Raw genomic sequence first — 14,345 nt, 5'->3', positions numbered from 1 at the left:
CCTGTGGCTCTAAGTCATCACCGCAGCTACACGACAATAAGGCTCTTACTCCTTGGGTCAATCTGTTCAAAGATAACAGAAATCTTTCCAAAGGTTTTGGAATGAAGTTCTCCCCTCCACCCTCTGATGATGAAGTGTTGTTGGAAGAAACTGATTTGCAACCCCTGGAAGAGGCTTGGGGACATAGCCTTATTGGTTATGTGGCTGGCCGCTTCCCAGGAAAGAAAGCTCTGCTGGATTGTTGCCAAAAATGGGGAGTCAAGTTTTCATACTCAACTCATGAAAGTGGTTGGCTGATGTTTAAATTTGAGTCTGAGGACGATCTGAACCAAGTCCTCTCTGCATGCCCTTATTTCATATTTCAAAGACCCCTACTGCTGAAGGTTATGCCATCATTCTTTGACTTTGGCAATGAGGAGCTCAGCAAGATCCCTGTTTGGGTTAAACTCAGAAATCTTCCTCTGGAGCTTTGCAATCCTCAAGCCTTAGGAAAAATCCTGTCCAAGATTTGTTTGCCCATTCGATCTGACTATCTTACTGCTTCTAAGGGGTCTATTTCTTTTGCTAGAGCTTTATTTGAGGTTGATGCTTCTTTGGAGCTCATCGATGAAGTGCGATTTAGACTTCCTATAGGGAAGACTTTTGTGCAAAAGATTGAGTATGAAAATAGACATTTTTTTTTGCACTCACTGCAAGATGATTGAGCACCGCCTCACTAATTATAAAATTGTCGCTGCGAATAAGTCTACTCTCATCACAACCTCCCCCACCTTGGATCAGCCACAAGTGGGTGATTCAGCAATGCCCCCACATACCAATACAACAGGCCCCTCTGATAATCCAAAGATTGTTCAGACAAATTTGTCTGTCCCTCCTCACAAAAAACATGTCCTGGTTGCAGATCATGTTCTTGTCCTTCATAATTCTTCTGACCTCAAAGAAACAGGGAACACTGAGTTTGGTGATCCTATAGAAAAGGGGTTTGTTCAGGTGAAAACAAAACACCAGAAAAAGGTAAAAAAGTGCAACTCATAAAGACAACATGTACTGAGGATATGCACGCTAATGTCCAAAGAGGAAAAAATCATAAAGCTGTAACTAGGGTCGGGGAGGCTTCCTCCCGTCCGAATCCATGATCATTGCCTCTTGGAACATCAGAGGCTTTAATTTGCCTCTGAAGCATCATGCGATGCAGAGCTTCCTTCGCTTCAAGGAAGTTAATGTCATGACTGTGTTGGAAACTAAGTTGAATAAGGTTTCAGTTGAGGAAATCATGAGAAGAAAGTTTGGTGACTGACACTTCACCCATAACTTCGCTTCTCATAATGTTGGCAAAATTCTTATCCTCTAGAAGCAGGATAAGATCCATCTTTCTGTTTTGGATTCAAATGCCCAATTGATTCACTGTGTTATTGATTGTAAAACCATTGCCAAGCGCTTTTAGGTTTCATTCATCTACGGTCTTCACTCCATTGTGGCAAGAAGATCTCTTTGGATAAATTTGAATAGTATCAATGCTAATATGAACTGCCCATGGCTCCTCATTGGTGACTTCAACTCCATTCTGTCTCCCACCGACCGTTTCAATGGAGTTGAGCCCAATGCTTATGAGTTGCAAGATTTTGTTGATTGCTGTTTTGACTTGGGGTTGGGGAGCATCAACTCTCATGGCCCCTTGTACACGTGGACTAATGGCATGGAGCAAACTGGACAAAGCTTTATGTAATCAGGCCTGGTTCAATTCCTTTGGAAATTCTGCTTGTGAAGTTATGGAGTTTATTTCTATTTTAGACCATACTCCTCTAGCTGTCACCACTGAGTTGGTAGTGCCTAGAGGTAATTATCCATTTAAATTCAACAATGCTATTGTAGATCATCCAAATTTCTCAAAGAATTGTTGCAGATGGCTGGAAGCAAAATATTCATGGTTGTAGCATGTTTAAGGTCTGTAAGAAATTGAAAGCTCTTAAAGCTCCCTTGATGAATCTTTTTAAGCAGGAGTTCAACAACATCTCCAACCGAGTGGAGCTAGCTGAGGCTGAATATAACAGTGTGCTTAATTCTCTAAAGAAAAATCCTCAGGACCCTTCCTTTCTTGCTCTAGCAAACCGCACTAGAGGGCAGACCATTATGCTTAGAAAAGCGGAGTCTATGAAGTTCGCTCAGCTCATAAAAAATAGATATCTCCTACAGGCTGATAAATGCTCCAGATTTTTTCATGCTTTAATCAAGCGCAACAGACACAGCCGATTTATTGCTGCCATAAAGCTAGAGGATAGGCATAACACTTCCTCCCAAGATGAAATTGCCCTTGCTTTTGTGAATCATTTTAGGATTTTGTTTAGTGCTCATGACCTAACTCAAACTCCTTCCATTTCGATCTGCAACAGGGGTCCTAAGGTTCCCACCGATTGCTTTGCAGTCTTACTTTGTCTTACTTCTAAGCAAGAGGTTTGAAACGTTATTTCTGTGATGGATAACAATAAAGCTCCAAGGCCAGATGGTTTCGATGCTTTATTCTTCTAGAAGGTTTGAAATATCATTGGTGATGATATCTTTGAGGTGGTTGATGAATTCTTTACAACTGGAAAAATTTTAAAGCAGATCAATCATGCTATTATTGCGCTTATTCCTAAGCATGATCAAGCCTCCCAGGTTAACCATTTTAGACCCATATCTTGCTATAATTTGTTATACAAGATTGTGTCTAAAATTCTGGCCAACCGCATAGCCTCAGTGCTTGAGACTATTATTGGGAAAACTCAAACTGCCTTCATTAAGAATAGAAAGATGATGGACAACATCTTCCTAGTTCAAGAGATTTTGTGCAAATATGCACGGAAAAGATCCTCTTCGAGATGCCTCCTGAAAATTGACTTGCATATAGCTTATGATTCCATTTCCTGAGAATTCTTGGATTGGATGATTAAGTCCATTGGCTTCCTAGCCCAGTTCTGTACTTGGATCATGGAATGTGTTTTTTCCACTTCCTTTAGTGTGGCAGTCAATGGATCCATTTATGGCCACTTCAAAGGGCAGCGGGGTCTTAGACAAGGGGATCCTCTTTCCCTTTATCTATTTGTGTTTTGTTTGGAGTACCAGAGATATGAGCAGCTTCAAGGATGATGCCAATTTTAAATTTCATCCCAACTGTGCAGGTATTCAGCTATCTCATTTGGCTTTTGCAGATGATATTATGCTTCTATCTAGAGGAGATATCCCTTATATGTCAACTATGTTTGCCAAGCTTCAACACTTCTGTAGGGTTTCAGGGCTTTCCATCAGCTCTGATAAATCTGCCATATACTCAGCCGGTATTAGGCCTTATGAGCTTTCTCATATTCAGCAGCTTACTGGATTTAGCTTGGGTGGCTTCCCTTTTAGATACTTGGGTGCTCCCCTTTTATCATCTAGATTAAATGTATGCCACTATGCTCCCTTGCTTTACAAGATTGTTGGCCTGATTCAGGGATGGAACAAGAAGTCTTTATCTTATGTAGGTAAGCTAGAGTTGATCAAAGCAGTTATTCAAGGAATTATGAATTTCTGGATGAGGATTTTTCCTTTGCCTCAATCTGTTCTGGACCGAATCAACGCTTCGTGCTGTAATTTTCTGTGGAGCAAAGCGGATATTGGCAAAAACAAGCCTTTGGTTGCTTGGCCAGTAGTTTGTTCTCCAAAACAAGAAGGGGGTTTAGGCCTTTTTAATCTCAAGGACTGGAACCTTGCGCTTCTTTCCCATATCCTGTGGGACTTTCATTGTAAGAAAGATTCTCTACGGGTTCGGTGGGTTCACCATTACTATTTCAGAAGGAGCGATGAGTGGAATTACAATATTTCTTCATCAAATTCAGTTTTGATAAAGAAAATCATTCAAATAAGGGACTTTATTATCTCCAAAGAGCTAAGTATGGAAGAGACCAAAAAGAGGATTCAATCTTGGAGCACCAATGAATAATTGTTTGTTGGCAAAGTCTATGAATACATTAGAGGTGTCAAGCCTACTGTTAGTTGGTGTTCTGTTATATGGAACCCAGCAATCCCCCCTAAGATGTCTTTCATTCTATGACTTGCTAAAAGGAACCGGCTGCTTACTCTTGACAAAACTTCTTTTTTGAACAAGGGTTCCCTCTGCCCTTTATGTTCAAATGAGGCTGAGTCAAATGTTCATTTGTTCTTTTCTTGCAGGAAATCTCTCCAAGTTTGGGTTCATATTCGTGATTTGGTTCCTTTCCGCAGGCGTTTCACTTCTTTGCAGCGCATTACTGACTCTTTAATTAGGGGCAGATCCACATCAGGTATTCAAGGAAAATTTCGTTGTCTGACTATAGTAATTACAGTCTACTGCATTTGACTGTCTAGGAACAAACTGATTTTTGAAGATTATCAATTTTTTGTAATAGAGGTTATTAGCAAGATTAAGTTTCTTATATACAGACAAGCGCACCTATTACATTTGTTTTAACATATTGATATAGGCCTTCTTGTATTAGGGAGACTTTTGATTTTCTCTAGCTGGGGATATGTCCCGTTTATTGTTGTATCATTTTGGATTTAATATAATTTACATTTTTCCCAAAAAAAAAAAAGACAAAGGGAAGGAAGTCAAGTGCTTGTGATGAAATGGGAATGCAAGTGGAAAACCAAGGGACAATCACAAAGGATTTTGATTTGAGGAGTCTTACGAATAACTAAGACACACTTTCTGATTTACTCTATTTTTTTCTTGTTAAATAAAAATTAAAAATATTTGTTTACATACTTTCCTTTATTAATTAAAATTTATTAAAATTATCAATTATAAAATTAAAAATAATTTTATTAAATAAAGAATAATATTTTCATATTTTATATTTTTAATAAATTTCCATTGATAACAGAAAGCATATCAAAAGAGCATATTAGAAAATATATTTTATCATTTTTAATTAAAAATTAGTTCTCTGTTTTTCTGTTATTTTTTGTTTTTCTTTCTTAAATAAAATTCGGCATTTTTTCGATTTTCTTTCAAATGGTATTTTTTTTTACAAAAATCATTTTTTTTAAAGTATTGTTTTTATTACAAGAAAAAAATAATACTAGTATGATTTAATTTCCTCGTATTTCATTTCAGACAAACTTCTATATTTGATTTTGAAGTTTGAATGTGATTATTGACACTTCCGCGTCTCTATTTACATTCCACAACTTTTTATTTCAGTTTATTGATTTTTAAATGATAATCAATTATAAATTATTTTAAATATATTATTTAAATAATTATTATAAAAGTAAATGATTTTATTATATATATGATAATTTATAACAGAATAAAAATAAAGTATTTTAAATTTTTTGTATATTTTAATTATTTTTTATTTTATCTCCTATTTTAAACTTAATTTTATTTATTTTTTTATTAAATATGATTTAAATTGATTTTATTTATATATCTGATATAAAATAAAAAAATAAAAAATGAATAAGTATATTTTTGTTAATATAAATAAATATATCTATCATCACGACAGAAAATTTGATAAAGGTACCCATTAAAGGATTACTTAGATTACTATCGAGATGAAATTTAAATTCTGATTAGAGAATAAAACCCAAAATACTTGAGGAACCACTAAGTTTTGTCTAAAAAATAGTATGTATAATAAATTAATTTTAGATTTTACTATAATGATACAAAACTTGCATTGAGAAAAAATGATTTTTATTCTTTACAAAAAAAAAAAACACCATAAATAAGTAGAAGAGAGAAGAGAAAATATCATTTAAGGATTTTTCTTTTGTTTGCTTACTTTGTTTCTATCTTTACTTAAAACTAAAAATAGTGTTAAAATATATTTATTTGATTTTCAAAAACCATTTTTAAAAACAAATCCAAAAAATGAAAATAAAAATAATTTTAATATGATCTCTAATGGAAGTGTAGAAAATGCTCTAATAAGTTTTTTTATAGAAAGAAAATTAATTCATTTCATTCAAAATAACATAGTGAACAAACACAACTTGTGATATGATCAAATTTGAATGTTGGCAAAAGACAATGAAGCCTAATAAATATTTTTGAAATGTCTATTAAAAATTAATTTTACTATACTAGTATGTTTTTTTTCATTGGTTAAATATATTTTTGATCCCTGATAAATACTTAAATTTTATTTTTGATATATGATAAAAAAATTTGTATTAAGTTCTTAGTAAAACAAAAATATTATCTTTTGTCCTTGACATTTTTTTATTTCTTAATAAATTAAATTAACAATTTTTTTGTTTACTCCCTAATAAATTATCATTTATTATTAGTCTTTTTTAAAGGAACTAATAACAAATGAAAAATTTATCATGAATAAACATAAAATTTATTAATTTATTAGGAATTACAAAAAATATTGAAGAACTAAAAATAAAATTTTTAGTTTATCAAAAGAGTAAAAATAAAAAATAGCACAAAATTTTAAAATATATATTAAAGATCGCGTACATATTTTTTTTTTAATGTACAAGTAGAATAGTATGAGTTATGGAAATGTCAATAGTAGTTAAGTATCACCTGGCAAGTGGTTAATATTATCCACATATAACATAATTTTACACAATATTATATTAATTTATTATTAACCATTAATTTTATACATCATATATATGTTTGGGTGGATATTGGATATACATGACCGAGGGGAATTTTGAACCTTTTCCTTTATATATGATGTATAAAATTCAAGGCTTAACGTCACTTGTAACTCTTTATCCATTAAGTTATATTTTAATTTTATTTTGATAGATTAAATTTAAAAAAATTTACTTTTGTCTTTTCTATTTTTAAAATATATATTTTTTTAATTTTTTTTACAGATTATACGTAAAAGACAGAAATCAAATTTATATCTTTATAGAATGAGTTCAATCTTTATCAATTAAATCAAACTTTGTTGGTTTGTTACACTCGGATTACTATACATGAGTCCAACAAGGAGGTTGACGTGCTAACAAAATTTAGTTTACATCTTTAACTCGTAACATGCATGTGTTTTTAGTTTTTTTTTTTGTCGATTACCTTCATGGGAGACGCTAACTCTTTGATCTGCTCCCTGGTGATTATTATTAATAAATTTGGTTTAGGTTGTAGTAAGTAGTAACACCTCTCAATTCATAACAGAAAGAAAGACAGAAATTCAAACAAGCAGCCGTAAATTCTCGGCGCATTAATTACACACAAAATGTGGCATTGTGCTATATTATCAAGAACGTCAAAGCTAAACCATCCTTAAAATTTCTTATTAATGACCGTATATGTAAAAGGGACCAATTATTTTTCCCATTTGGATGAATGTAATTACTTAGCTTTTCTAGTTTTTTAACTTATTTTTTTTAGTCGATTTGATAAGTGAATTTTCTAGTTATCAAGTTAGATACTATCAAATTTCCCTATGATTTAAGAACTAGAAATTACTTCCAGCAGAGTCTTCAAATCGTGTGCTGATTTCCCTGCAGGCCTTGCTGCATCTTCCACAGTCTTCTTCAACTTAAGAGCATTGTCTCTAATCTTCTTCCCCTCTTCCTGCACCATAATCATCTTCAAGCTTTTAAGCAATCCATCTTTGGTGAAAACCCTACCTTCTATTATCACCCCAATCTCCCAAAGATCCTGTATCACTCTGGCAGCCACCCCTTGATCTCCAAAGAAAGGCCTACAAATCATAGGAACCCCACTGGAGAGACTCTCAGTCACAGAGTTAGATCCACAGTGAGTCACAAAAACTCCCACAGAATCATGCGCCAAAACTTGTGTCTGTGGAGCCCAATACACTATTCTCCCACTCATGCTGGTCCTCTCAAGGAACCCAGTTGGCAAAAAACCCAACACGTTTTCCTTAAGAGACCAAAGAAACGGAAGTTCGCTTTCTTCCAACGCCTCGGCCACCGCCACAATCTCGTGTGGCGGTGGCGTCACGACGGTCCCAAAGGAGACATACGCCACTGATCTAGAACCCTGCATGTCCAACCACGACAAGCACCCTGTGGAATCCGCCACCGATAGTATGGGGAAGCGAACCGGGACGATGTAGAGCAAAGACTGCAACTTGGATCTCATGTCCTGAACAAACAAAGGTGGGTCTAGCTCCTCAAAGAAATTCATGACTACAACCTTAGCCTGAGGCAGCACCTTGCCCAGTGAAACTAGTGTCTTTGAAAAAATTGTCTCTTTTTCTCCAAAAAATAGCAGATCCTGCGGCATGTCTTCGACACGCATGTTGGGCAACCCGGGAAGGAAATCAAAGGCTGCGTTTCCAGCACTGTTTAAAAACTGTTCACGTATCAAATCAATGTAGAAATATAGAGAGAGTGTGCATGACATGGGAGGCCAAAACGCGATCCAAGGAACGTTGAGTTTCTGTGCCACGACGAGAGAAGAGGATACAAAAGCATCGGAAATAACGCATGTGACTTTCTGCTTGGTCTCCTCTTCCGCCATTTGAATACCCTTGTGCAAGTTCTCGTGACCGGTTCTGAGGAAAAAGTTGAGCTTTTCGATTGGGTGGTTGGCTAGTGGGTGACCCTCTGGGATTCCATCGCTGATGCAATAGGGCTTAATGTTGATGGGGATGTGGGGTTTCGGGAAATGGATTGCGTTGGATTTTTCTGTGCCGATGAACGAGAATGAACAGTTTGGAGCGGCTTGAGATAGTTTGAGGACGAGGTTTAAGAGAGGCACAGTATGGGTGCCGAAGGGGAATGCAAAGACTGCTACATGTTTGTTTTCTGTTGAGTTCGACATAATTGGCATGCAGAGAGTGGAGAGAGATCAATGAAGGAAAATATGGATTTGGATTATAGTGGTGTTGGAGATGGTGAAACGTGAGAATTGTGCCAGAAAGTGTTACTGTTATTCGGAAGACTCGGATCTGGAATACTTGTTTTAAGTTTCATTTAATAATGAGCGTTCAATTTTGATGGACAATTCTAAAAAACCGAATCACCCCAAAACTTAATAAGAAAAAATAAATACTGTAAAAGTAATTGTTATAAATGATGGTAAATAGTAGAAGCATAAACAAACTGTTAATGAGTCAATCTCCTAAAATAAATTCTCAAATTCAAATTTTAAAGATAAAAAAATCTAATTAATAAGAAATATTTTACTCCGATATCACGATGATTATAAAAAATATAGAAGTATAAAAAAGAATGTTGTAGAATTTCACACCTACATCTTTTTAATTTCTACTATTAAAAAAATATCGCAGGTAGTTACTCAAATAAGTCAAATATGATGAAAAAAATGAAATGGTATACGTTAAGAAAAAGTAAAATACACACTAATATATTGTTAGAGAAACTATTACAAAATATCAATTTTTACATCTTACACACAATAATAAAAAATACGGACAAACACAATAAGACATTATATTACATACTTTAAACTTTAAAGCCACATTATTAACTAATCGATTATAACAAAGCAAACTTCTTTTTCTCAAAGCAAAACAGAGCTTGTAATCGATTTATGTTAAATAAGTATGAAAATATGTTGCTTTAATTTCTTTCCTTGCAATGAACACTTCGAATGTGGATCTATTTGTAGGCTCTTTAAGTAGTATGAGTTGCCTCTTTCATACAATTGTGTATTGACTTTTTTCTTTTTTTGTCTTTTATCACTTCTGAAATCACCTTTGGTCCTTTTTCAAAATCCTTATCTATAAATTGTATTTGAATTTGAATTTTGACAAGCAGTTTTGACTTAGGTTTCTCAAGGCACATTCTTTGACAATTTTTGGAATCGATCAAGAATTTTTCTTCTAAAGCTTGATATTCTGCAAGATGATTCTCAAACTGCTTCTGAATAGCTGTAGTAGTGCTTGTACATCAGTCTTTTTGTCTTTTTTGTTTCGCTTTGTTTCAATCAAGACATTTCACTTCAGTTTTAAGCATGCTGCTTCTGATATAGCAATTTATTGCTTCAAAACAATGTAGATACGTTCATATTAGTTCTTGTTCAATTTACATCTTCTGATGGAGCTTTTAATCATATGTAGATTCTTGTCTTGCTACCTTTTAGTCAAATTCATCCCGATCATATTTATGATCATACACAGTTTTTGGTCTGATTGCATTTTGATCTTCTGAAGGTATGCTCAGTTTGGTATGCTTCTAACAATTGTCCTTCTAACAGGCCTTGCTTGTAATGAGAAATCATCGTACCTTTTAAGCTTTTGGACACTTGCATACTTTAGTTTCATTGACCTCCAGCTTGATGTTCCATGGTATAAAATAAATTCATGTTCTTATAATCACATTCTCAAAACAAATCATTAGTAACTTAAGTTCAACAGACTTGAAATTTGCTTCTTGAAATTGTCTTATCATTAAAAATTCAGCTTATGAGGGGTTTAACCTCAACATATTGTTCTAGTGACATTAATTATCTATCTTTAGTTTGTTGCATGAGTCTTTCTTAATAGGAATGTTTTAGTAGTTGATAGGGTACCAACAACCTCAGGTCATAAAAGTGGGATTTAATGGAAATTATCTAAATATAAACTCTAACAAATTCGAATTGAGCAGAGATTCTCTCTTTAAAAGTACATGTAATCTCTATAAGAAAAAAACTAAACTAAACTACTCTTAATAATTTATTAATGCTGGTATCTATAACGCTATTGTACCTATTCCTTTTTTTTTTTCATTTGGGTTAATTTAATATTGCAACTCAAATTATTACAACCAATTAACTGTGCCATACATTAAGATGTAGTAGAAATTATTTCAATCAAAGTCTTCAAATCCCGTGCTGCTTGTCCTTCAGGCCTAGTTGCATCTTGCACAGTCTGCTTCACCTTAAGAGCATTGTCTCTAATCCTCTTTCCCTCTTCCTGCGCCAGAATCAGATTCAAGCTTTTAAGCAATCCATTTTTTGTGAACACCTTTCCTTCCATTACCACCCCAATCTCCCAAACATCTTCTACCAATCTTCCAGCCACCCCTTGATCGCCAAAGAATGGCCTGCAGATCATAGGAACCCCACCACAAACACTCTCAGTCACTGAGTTAGCTCCACAGTTAGAAACAAAAACTCCTGACGAATCATGTGCTAAAACTTGGGATTGTGGAGCCCAAGACACAACTTTCCCTCGCACCTTGGTCCTCTCAAGAAACCCATTTGGCAAAAGATCCATCAGACCTTCCATGAGAGACCACAGAAATGGAAACCCACTTTCTTCCAATGCCTCCGCCACAGTCACAAGCTCATGTGGAGGCGGTGCCACCACAGTCCCAAAGCAAACATAAGCCACCGATTTAGAACTCTTGGTGTCCAACCATGAAAGGCATCCACTAGAATCTATGTCAGATGGTGGCAACAAAGAGGAGGGAAGTGGAACAACATAAAGCAAAGACTGCAATTTGGATCTCATGTCTTGAACAAACAAAGGTGGGTCCAATTCCTCAAAGAAATTCATAACTACAGCCTTAGCTTGAGGCAGCACCTTAGCCAAGGAAGCCAGTGTCCTTGAAAACACTGTCTCTCTTTCTCCAACAATGAGCAGATCCTGCGGCATGTCTTCGACACGAAAGTTAGACAACCCAGGAAGGAAATCCAAGGTTATATTTCCAGCTCGGCGAGCAAGATCGCGTATTAAGTCAATGTAAAAGTATAGAGAGAGTGAGCATGACATGGGAGGCCAAAATGCAATCCAAGGAACATTGAGGCTCTGAGCCACAAGGAGAGAAGAGGCTACAAAAGCATCAGCAATGATGCAAGTGACTCTCTTCTCTATATCTGCCTCCGCCAATAGTATACCTTTTTGCAAGTTCTGAGGACCAGTTTTGAGAAAAAGGTTTACTTTTTCAATTGGGTGATTGGCTAGTTGTGCGTGACTCATTGGGATTCCATCACTTATGCTATAGGCCTTGATGTTGTTGGGGATGTGGGGTCTGTTGAAATGTGTTGCATTTGATTTCTGTGTGCAAATGAATGAGAATGAACAGTTTGGAGCGGCTTGAGCTAGTTTGAGGACAAGGTTTAAGAGAGGCATAAAGTGGGTGCCGAAGGGGAAAGCAAAGACAGCTACATGTTTGTTTTCCATTGAGTTTGGCATATAATTGGCAAGATGAAGGTGAGAGTGGAGAATGATCAATGGAGGCAAATATGGATTTGGATTGTGAGGTGTTAGAAATTTGTGGCATGGTTCATGATGCAGTGTAACCGTTATTCGGACGACTCGGATCTGGAATACTTGTTTTAAGTTTCATTTGATAAAAACATGACTCTTCAACAGTTCCTAAAAAACACCAAACTTATGAATCTTTGGATTCGTTTAATGATGAAATAAAAGACAAAATGTAACTATGATAATGTTTTATATATGTGGTACTGGTAAAAAAATAAAAATAAAATACTCCGTAATAGATAAATGAGAAAGATGTGAGAAGTTATATAGATAGTTTTCGGTAGTTAAAGGGGAAATATAAAAAGATGTGAGAAATCAATTTTATATACGGTGTGTAGTTATCTTTCTTTCAGTCATAAGTAGACCGGTTGAATATGCCAGCAATTATTAAGGGTATAATGCATGGGCAAAATCGTGTAGGAATCAAATGAGATCATCGTCATTATTAGTACATTTTTTGACTGGGTTATTATAGAGTTTTTATGGTGTACCCATTAATTTTAGGATTTTGATATTGTTAGCTTTTTAATCAATTAAATTACATGTAACCTTTTTATTAATTTTTTTAAAATCGAATTTCATGTTTTATAATTGGTAATATAAATTCTATATTCATCATCAAAGATATGATTTCTTTAAAATCTTAATGACTCTTAATCAAAAGTTATGTTTGAGTTGTCCCTTAATATGGTTGTAAGGTGAATTTTACCTGCATCATTGAAAAAAGACATGATTTTTTTATGGTTAATGATCCAAATTCGAATAATAAGCTCGCTTATTGTGGTTGCAAAATAATTATGTATTCTTCATTAACATTTTTAAAACTTAATGACCCTAAATCAAATGATATGTTTATGTTGTCCTTTAATGTGTTGCAAGATGAATACTTTATTCATTATAAAACAAAAAAAAATGTTTTTATTTTCTGGCTTAATGATCCTAATTCGAGTTATATGTTTTGGTTGTCCTTGTAAGATAAATTCCATCTTCATCATCAGAAAAAAATAATAGTTTTGAAGCTTAATAACTCTTAATCAAATGATATACATGAGTTATCCCTTAATGTGACAGTAAGTTGAATTCTATATTCATTATTGGAAAAAATAGTTTTTTTTTTTGCTTAATTATCCTACATCAAATGGTATGTTTAGTTGTTCCTTAATGTGATGCAAGATGAATTTCATATTCATCATAGAAAAAAGAGATGATTTTTTAAGGTGTAATGATCCTAAATCATGGTAAGTGTGAATTGTCCCTTAATGCGACTAGAAGATGAATTATATATTGAGCATAAGAAGAAAAAATGATATTTTTCACGTTTAAAGATCCTAAATCAAATTATATGCTTGGATTGTTCCTTAATGTGACAACAAGATGAAATATGTATTCATCATTAGAAAAAAACATGATATTTTGTGGGTTAATGACCATAATTTGAAATACATGCTTTGGTTGCTCTTTATTATGGTGGTAAGATGAGTTCTATATTTATTATCACAAAAAAATTATTTTTTTAGGTTTAATGACCCTAAATTGAATTGTATGCCTCAATTGTCCCTTAATGTAATTATAAGATAAATTTTGTATTCATCATCAGAATAAATATGATAATCCCAACTTTTAAAATGAATTGCCAAAACTACACCATGGTTCGGGTTAAACAGAACTTTTGTAATTTAGTGAACTGTATCTAACCATTCAAATTGAATTGCTCAATTTAGTTATAATATGATAAATTTTTGAAGTGTTCAATTCACATATACCATTTAAATGGGATCATTAAGCCTAAAAAATCTTGTATGTTAATCTAATAGATTCGGTCAATAGAAATAAAAAATATAGTGTGAGGATTTACACAATTTATTGATAAGGTTAACTCTTAGAATTGAGTTAAGACATAACTTAATCTTACAAGACTAATTTGCAAGGTGAAAATTATCTCATACTTAATATATTTTCGTTTACATTTTGCATCTCAATTTAGTCCCTATCCCGTCCCACGAGTTCACATGAATGTGAATGAATAGTTTGGAGCTGCTTGAGCTAGTTTGAGGACAAGGTTTAAGATAGGCGTAATATGGTGAAACTGAGTGGTGAAAGATCAATCAAAGCAGTAGAAGGCAAATGTATTGGAAATGTCCGAAGGGGGGATGCGAACTTTAAGATAAGCATGAGATTTGT

At 34.1% G+C, this 14,345-nt stretch overlaps 3 protein-coding genes across 3 annotated transcripts; 1 reads left to right on the top strand and 2 right to left on the bottom strand.

Annotated features, from left to right (window-relative positions):
• The first annotated feature begins 1,935 nt into the window (after positions 1-1,935).
• On the top strand, positions 1,936-2,907 carry LOC114420645. Its single transcript, XM_028386488.1, has 2 exons — positions 1,936-2,451; positions 2,605-2,907. The coding sequence occupies exons 1-2, from the start codon at positions 1,936-1,938 to the stop codon at positions 2,905-2,907; spliced, it is 819 nt and encodes a 272-aa protein (XP_028242289.1).
• Positions 2,908-7,336: 4,429 nt separating this feature from the next.
• Positions 7,337-8,770, bottom strand: LOC114417828 (anthocyanidin 3-O-glucosyltransferase 7-like). The gene has a single exon (XM_028382864.1). The coding sequence runs from the start codon at positions 8,768-8,770 to the stop codon at positions 7,427-7,429; it is 1,344 nt and encodes a 447-aa protein (XP_028238665.1). The 3' UTR covers positions 7,337-7,426.
• A 1,782-nt stretch (positions 8,771-10,552) lies between these two features.
• Positions 10,553-12,281, bottom strand: LOC114417744 (anthocyanidin 3-O-glucosyltransferase 7-like). The gene has a single exon (XM_028382817.1). It carries the CDS (start codon positions 12,090-12,092, stop codon positions 10,740-10,742), a length of 1,353 nt encoding a protein of 450 aa, XP_028238618.1. The 5' UTR covers positions 12,093-12,281; the 3' UTR covers positions 10,553-10,739.
• Positions 12,282-14,345: the final 2,064 nt, after the last annotated feature.

Source organism: Glycine soja, chromosome 7 (assembly GCF_004193775.1).
Source record: "Glycine soja cultivar W05 chromosome 7, ASM419377v2, whole genome shotgun sequence".
Taxonomy (NCBI): domain Eukaryota; kingdom Viridiplantae; phylum Streptophyta; class Magnoliopsida; order Fabales; family Fabaceae; genus Glycine; species Glycine soja.
The sequence above is the reverse complement of the archived record's forward strand: the minus strand, read 5'-3'. Positions and strand labels throughout refer to the sequence as shown.